The following is a 7,809-nucleotide window of genomic DNA, read 5'->3' on the forward strand; positions in this document are numbered from 1 at the left end:
CAGGTGGACAGGTGGGCAGGTGGACAGGTGGACTTTAAAGGAGCGGTCCGTCTGAAGGAAAGTTCTGCTGTAACATACGACTTTAGTTCTTGTGCATGAGGATGTGAACAGTGAAGAAACTCTGTGAATGTGACGTCAGAATGTCGTGTTTCGTTGAACTCAGATATTTTTATGTCAAACCTTTATATTTGACAAATGGAGGAGTTCTATGTTTGTGATATAAATCTATTTTTCTAGACGGTTGTCTACCTCTTCCTGTGCCGCTGTTTTACAACCAGAGTGTATATTTGTAGAGGAGGAGTCAGGTTCCTCCTGTGATGTCACTTTTCTATGACATGATTGTAAATCCTCGTCATGGACGCTGAATGAACTTTGTTCTAGAATTTTCATTCTGTCGAGTCGGGGCGGGTGGGGCTCGGTGTCCAGGTGTGAAGATCAAACGCACCTGCTCAGTGTGAGCTGAGCTCTCAGTAGCACACATGGCTGTGCAGGTTTATTGTTCCCTCGTTCTGCATGGAGGCTGCTGCTGTCAATAAACAAACAAACAAACTGTATCCGAGAGTCCTGTTTACTCCTTCCTCCTCATCTTCATCATCATCGTCTTCATCATCATCATCACCATCATCGTCATCTTCGTCATCACCTCATAAACAAACAAACTGTATCCGAGAGTCCTGTTTACTCCTTCCTCAACATCTTCATCATCTTCATCATCGTCATCATCGTCATCTTCATCATCTTCATCATCATAAACAAACTAACCAACTAACAGTATCTTACAGTCCTGTGTATCATCAGTGTCACCATGATCATCATCATCAGAATCAAAGACACTATTGTTGTCCACCTCATCATCATCATCACTCTGGATATCACCACCATCATCATCATCATCATCATCATCATCATCATCATCACTCTGTATATCACCACCATCATGATCATCACCACCATCATCATCATCATCATCACTCTATATATCACCACCAGCATCATCTTCATCACAGACTTTTCTGTACTTCCTGTGACATTTATCAACAGGCTGCTGTTGCCAGGCAACAAATGGTCCCATTAGTTCTGTCAGTGTAACAGTTTGTCCAGTTTTATGAACTGTGAAGGCTGCGTTGCCAAGGTAACAGCAGCCCAGAGACTCAAGTTTCCTCCAGTTTTATTTTCACCAGTGAAGACAGACAAATACGGCAGCCATTACTGTGATCTTCATCACTGTCATCTTCATCATCTTTATCATCATCATCTTCATCATCATAAACAAACAGCAGCCATTACTGTCACTGCTGTCATTGATCATCTTAATCTTCTTCATCATCATGTTCATTATAGTCACCATCATCATCATCATCTTCATCATTTAATGAAAACAAAGTGCTTTAACAGTAACTGTAAACAGTTGTTTACGTCAAAGAGGAATAACAAACATCACTCGATGGTTCGAGTCCAGGTAACCTGGACATCAGTCAACACTTCCTGTTCTCTGCAGACTCTTGGCGCCCTCCAGTGGTCACCAGCCAGCACTGCAAGTCCTCCAGCTTCTACCACAACAACTCTGAGGAACAAGTAAGTTTTCACTCTTTAGACTTCTGTCAGCATTTCTGTTTTTTGTTGCTATCATTGAACTGATCGTTGCACAATACAAATTAAATGTAAAAGATAAAACTCTAGCAGCTAAAAGGTTAAAAGGATCGATGTGAACTATTTGTCTGCTGATACAAACCTTTACTTTACTTTTACTTGTAATGGAATATTTTTACTCTGTGTTGTTGGTTTTATACAGTAACAAGTTACCAGTGATGGGAAAGTCACTCAGAATCTTTATTTACATGGAAGGACGAATACCACAATGTAAAATACTGCAATACAAGTAAAATTAAAAAGTATTATCAGCTAAATGAACTACAAGTACTGAAAGTAAAAGTCCAGGTGTAGAAACTCACCTTCTCTGACTGATTACATTATTAATCCAAATGCATCGACGTTCCAGCTGCTTAAATATATATTATATTATTTTAGAAAAATAAATACATAGATTAATAATTATTATAATTTATTTTATCATATATGCAAATTATTAATTTAAATCAATATTATTATTAATTAGTAATAACAATAGAACAAATATACTGTGATGTATTCACGTGTCTTTTTACACTTTAATTTCGTCCAGATTTATTCTTGAAAGTTTCAAGTTCTTCTCAAAAGCTGAAATCTTTAAATGTAAAATATTATTTAATTGTTGTAATGACGTCGTTACGTAAATTCCGGTCGTTTGTTCTGTGAAAAACCGTCAATGATGTTTCCATGTTATTAATCCGGAACGACAGTTTGTTTTTCCCAGAGGACCGTGAAGGTGTAAAACGGAGTTCTTGAGTTTTAGTGTCTCAAAACATGAATTATTAATTAATGAAGCAGTCCGCCATCATCTCCACATCAGCTCTGACACGTCACGCGGCTCTTACGTCAGGAGCAGCACGCGGCAGCTGCACGCCGAGACGCCGGGAGGGGACGGTGCGCGCGGGGCGGCGGTTGGAACACACACATACTCACACATACTCACACATACACACACATACACGGGTCAGCGTTTCCCGCCGCTGCTCCTCCTGCAGGAGACCGTTACGGTACCGGACTGAGAGGATCGATCCGCCGCCGCACGAGCATGGAATGAAATCCAGAGCGGGAAGCCGGGAAACCATGGCAACGGATTTTTAGCATGAAGCTGACAGCGTGACGCACCAGATTACGGTCCCGTACAGGTAAGAGTTTTATTTACTGAAGGATTTAAGGTGTTTATCTTCGATTAAGACTTTGCTAATGATTATTTTCATTATTGATTGATCTGAGGATTATTTTCTCTATTAATCGATTAATCAGTTTATGTACAAAATGTAAGAAAATCATTTCAAAAATGCCAGTAAACATTTCTCACAGTGGTGACGTCAAATGTTTTGTTTTGTCCAAACAACAGTCCAAAGCTGGAAAATATGAGTTTTCAGTTTCTGCTTAAAGAATTAAAATAGTTAATGATTAATTATCTTTCAACTGATTAATCGATCGTTAATGATCTAAGTACAGTTTTATTATCATTTGTTAAAATAGCTATTAGCTGTTAGCTAAAATAAATCACATTGCTGAGATAACTATGTTCAGCTTCTTCTCATTGAAGCTGATTTATTTTCACCAAAATACAAAATTCTCAGAAATTGAAATAATGTGCTTGTTCCACCTGCAGTCCGACACTGATCTTCCTGTTTTCATGCACTAGTTTTAATCCAGTTTATAATTAAAACTAAAACATGTTGATAAATGTCCTCCAGAACAACATGTATGAGCATTTTCATCATTTATCTGTGCTGAACAAAACCTTTAATTTGGTCAAAAGAAAGCTATTTTTATATTTTAGGAAATCTGGTTATTTTCTCAATGAATGATTTTAGTTTGTAAAATTAGATTTTTAAAAACGAAAAGATAAGAAATATAAAATACATGTGATACATAAATTACTTTTAAAAATGATGAAAAAGAGCAAGTAATTCTCACAAATCTGATCTGGAACAAATCAACAAATGATTAACTGATTATTAAAATAGTTTACAAATCATTTTCTGGACGTCACTAATTGATGAGTTGTTTCAGGTCTGTACTGGACCATTCAAGGTCAGGACCAGGACGTCCCACTTTAAAGTCTCCGACCAAGAAAGTTGTATTGAAGCTGCCGTAAAACAGAGAAAGCCGTAAACAGCTGTTTTATTCGGATAATTCCTCGTGCAGAACTGCCTCCAGAAGAAATAACCTGTGTCTGAGCTCTTTAATTGACATATCAATGACAGAAACTGAGGGTTTAAATATCTACTGTATGACGTGGAGAGGGAGTCCACACCCCAGACATTTCTTTCTTCCTGCTCATTCATCCATATTTAAAATTCCTCTGCATGGGGTTGACCGGAGGATACAGTCAGCGGGGGGGAGGGTGCACGCTTCACTTAGCAATTAGCATCACAGGGAAACACTCGCACACATGTCCCGCTAATGTCACATCCAGCAGGCGACGAGCTCCGCCTCCCTCCTGTGGGATCATAGCGGGACGTGTCAGTCCGACGGACTCGTCCTTAAACTCTCACAAACATTTTGCTCTTTTAAATCTGCAGGTTTCAGTCTCATCAAATTTTTATCTTCAAAAAAATCAATTATGTAGCACACACACACACACACACACACACACACACACACTCACACACACACACACTCACACACACACACACACACTGACCCAGTTTCTCCTCAGGTTTACTCATTCTCATTCTCTGCCTGCAGAAGGAATACGTTTGGAGTATTTCTTCTTCTACTACCAGTTAGGATCTCTGCTGCAGTGTCTCCTTTGTTTTCTGACGTGCTCCTGTTTCATCTTCCAGGTCTGCAGCTCCCTGGTGAATCATGTCTTCCTCCTCCTCCCCCTCCTCTTCCTCGGAGCTGCCCTACTTTTGTCCTCGCTGTGGTGACAAGTTTCGTTTCTTGTCTGTACCTGAGCTCCAGGCTCACCTGGTCGGCCGACACACCTACGAGACCCTGCTGGTGCTGTCGCAGGTGATTCATACATCATGATGATTATTTATCTCTTCATTCACTGGTGAATTTTTTGTGAGGTCTTCAAATGTCTGGTTTTACCCAACCAACAGCCCAAACCACAACGCTACAGATGTTCTGTTTCTTCTGTTTTATATCACAGTAAATTTAAGGTAATTTAAAGATGTCACCTTGGACTTTTATCATGATCACCCAGATTTACTTTGTGCAGATTCCTTTTGAGATTAACTAGTCTTGTTGTTTAAACTGCTGGAGCGACTGGACCTTTAGTCTGACCACACACAGCCAGCTCAGCATTAACTGTATCTTACATTTCAGGCTCGGGTTCGAAGCTCCAGACCAGGTGTCCTCCTCCCGCTCCCCGGCCCTGCTGTATCCCAAAGACAGGGCTCCTCTCTGGGCACGGAGCCCCACAGCTTCCCCCTGCAGCTGGCCTGCCTGGATCTCGCCTCGTCGTCCGCCTCCATCCAGCTGCTCAGGGAAATGTTTGGCTCTTCAGATCGCACTCTTCCCGCCTCCACAGGACATCCACAGACCCCCTCCACCGCTCTGGCCCTCCCCGGCTCTCTGGAGCCTTTTCCTGGGAAGAACGTTGGCGAAGTGGGGGTCCTGGAGTTTGGGCTGTCGGTGGGGATCGGGCTGGAGGAGCGACTGGGGCTCGGGCTGGACCGTAAGATCGCCCGGATGTTCGCGGAGGTGGAGGAGAGGGTCAACCGCCGCATGGGTCGGCTGAGGGTGGCGCTACAGAGGAGAGAGGCGGAGCTAGAGCGGGAGAGGTGGGAGGGGGAGCGACTGAGAAGTGAGAAACAGGAAGTGGAGGAGAGGGCGGCGTACCTGTCCAGACAGGTGGGTGGAGCTGAGATGCTAAAATGATGCCATAGTATCAGTATTTTAGAGAAAATATCCATTTCACCTGCTATTAAACATAATTTTACCGACATGACATTTTAAATACATGACGTAATTTATTGATTTTTGGAGTTTTAAGAGATTTATTTCTATCTATCAGGTCTCAGCTGCCATGGAGATGATGCAGCGATTAAAGAGAGATCTGCACGGAAAAGAGAAGGAGCTGAATGAACGACAACAGTCAGTATTTCCAAAGATTCAGATTTTCTTCGAGCTTCTCAGATATTTGATGATGTTCTTTGTCACACGTGACACTAAACTGAATATATGACATTTCTATATGAGACAGGGTCAGTGAGATACATGTCTGTTATAGTGCAGCCATATTTATTTAACGGTTAAAATACAGCATAAAGGGACTTTAATATTTCTAGTCTTTGTTTCTGAAAGATGAATTATTATTTATATTATTTAAAATACACTGTGGAATCAGGGATCATGTAATGCAGAGTGTTTGAAACACAATGTACTGAACAGAGAAATGCAACACGATGCACAGACAGAGGACACGTCATGTTTAGTCTGCCTCACTACACACACACACACACACACACAAACACACACACACACACACTCAGCTGTGGTTTCCTGTGATGATTAATATAAGATGACAGTGAGGCACTGCAGCCCCGAGGGTGTGTGCGCTTGTTTTTGTGAGGACACACTGTGTTTCTGTGGCTTCATTTATCTGCATAATGTTGTTTATTTTTTAATGCTGTTTGTGTGTTTTTTCATGTGACTTAATTATCTGCATCTAAATCCCTGTTAGGGGACGGAGACAAAAACGATACCACACAATCTTATATAATAGCCACAGTGAATACAACAGCATTGCAATAAATCCTATTAGGGCTGTAACTAATGTTTATTTTCAATTAATCAATTAATCGAGAAAATGCCAATCACAGAATCCTCTGTGACTTCTTTGAATATATGTAATATGTGTGTGTGTGTGTGTGTGTGTGTGTGTGTGTGTGTGTGTGTGTGTGTGTGTGTTTGCAGGGAGATGGTGGACATTGAGCGTTTTCTGAGGGACACAGCAGAGAAAGAAGCAGAGGCCAAAACCAGACTGCAGGTGGCGCTAAAAATCTATTTATCTAAAATCTATTAAAGCGATTGTTTGGTTTTACTGATGATTCTAAATAACAAAGACAAACTGCTTTTTTGTTGCTTTATGTGGCTAGCTGCTAGCTGTTGCTAGCTGTTGCTAGCTGTTCACTTTAGGGGCTACGACATTTCTTCAGGTTAGCTACTCATTCAGTTCAGTGGCTAAAACATGGAAGTGGTTAGCTTTATCATTTAACAGCTACACCTGTGTTGGTTGAGTTACCTGTTTCGTGGCTATCAGGTTAGCCCACTGGGTTCAGTGGCTAAAACATGGTAGCGGTTAGCTAAACCATTTAACAGCGGTGTTAGCGGTGTGGATTGAGTAGCTGGTTTTGTGGCTAATAGTTTTTTAGTATTTGTTTGGTTCATGTCACGTAAACGACTGAATTGTAGTTTACTATCACTTCAGTTTGGTGGTTAAAATGTTTTGCTTTGTCAGGTTAGCAAACCGATTTAGGTTTAGAGGCTCGTGTTTTGTATTTAGTGGTACATTCAAACTTCAGTTTAAAAGAACAGAGTGTTTGGTTCATGTTAGCTTCAGGTTGCAGATGTGATGCAGTAAAAAAATGATTCTTCCAGTAGAAAACTGAACCCGATTAGTTGAAGTTAAAGAAACAACTTTTTGTTTCTAGTAATTTCTCCTTCACTGAATCCTTTCCTGCTGCTCTTTTGTCACTCTGTCTGAGTCAGTGTCTAATTTATCTAAGATAAGATTTATACACCTTCATTATTATTATTATTATTATTATTATTATTATTGTTGTTGTTTTCCAGGTGTTCATCGAGACGTTGTTGGAGCGAGCCGACCGCGCAGAGAGACAGTTACTGCAGCTGAGCTCACACACACATCACAACCGCTTCACACACCACAGCGACAGATACGCTCACACGGACGTGTACGTCGACCCGTACGCGCTCACACAGGTATACACACCTGTACTGGGCCGGGGGGGGCGGAGTCTGGACGGAAGCACCGACGACATTGTGAGCAAGATGCAGGGAACCATCGGCAACCGGGTGAGGAAAAAAAAACTAAATGTCTCGTTTCGAACGAACGAGTGGAATCCACTTAACAAAACTTTATTGACACAAGTTACAAAACATGTAAGTGATGTATATCCATAGTTGGTATAAGTTATTTGTGCCAGATGCTGGAAAATCTTCACTCTTTCATTACCTCTTCTTTCTCTTTTG

At 41.1% G+C, this 7,809-nt stretch overlaps 2 protein-coding genes across 2 annotated transcripts in view; both read left to right on the plus strand.

Annotated features, from left to right (window-relative positions):
• The window catches only part of LOC111661039 (F-box only protein 41-like), a 7,213-nt gene extending 2,767 nt beyond the window's left edge, over positions 1-4,446 (plus strand). The window contains exon 7 of the mRNA XM_023414503.2: positions 4,428-4,446. Coding sequence (XP_023270271.2) covers positions 4,428-4,446 — 19 coding nt within the window. The remainder of the gene's footprint in view (positions 1-4,427) is intronic.
• The window catches only part of LOC111661040 (F-box only protein 41-like), an 11,565-nt gene continuing 6,311 nt past the window's right edge, over positions 2,556-7,809 (plus strand). Inside the window, exons 1-6 of the mRNA XM_023414504.2 lie at positions 2,556-2,771; positions 4,428-4,599; positions 4,918-5,445; positions 5,609-5,688; positions 6,511-6,583; positions 7,390-7,632. Coding sequence (XP_023270272.1) covers positions 4,450-4,599; positions 4,918-5,445; positions 5,609-5,688; positions 6,511-6,583; positions 7,390-7,632 — 1,074 coding nt within the window. The 5' untranslated portion in view covers positions 2,556-2,771; positions 4,428-4,449. The remainder of the gene's footprint in view (positions 2,772-4,427; positions 4,600-4,917; positions 5,446-5,608; positions 5,689-6,510; positions 6,584-7,389; positions 7,633-7,809) is intronic.

Source organism: Seriola lalandi, unplaced genomic scaffold (assembly GCF_002814215.2).
Source record: "Seriola lalandi dorsalis isolate HSWRI2012SDOR001 ecotype SW California unplaced genomic scaffold, Sedor1 jcf7180002054532, whole genome shotgun sequence".
In the NCBI taxonomy this organism is placed as follows: domain Eukaryota; kingdom Metazoa; phylum Chordata; class Actinopteri; order Carangiformes; family Carangidae; genus Seriola; species Seriola lalandi.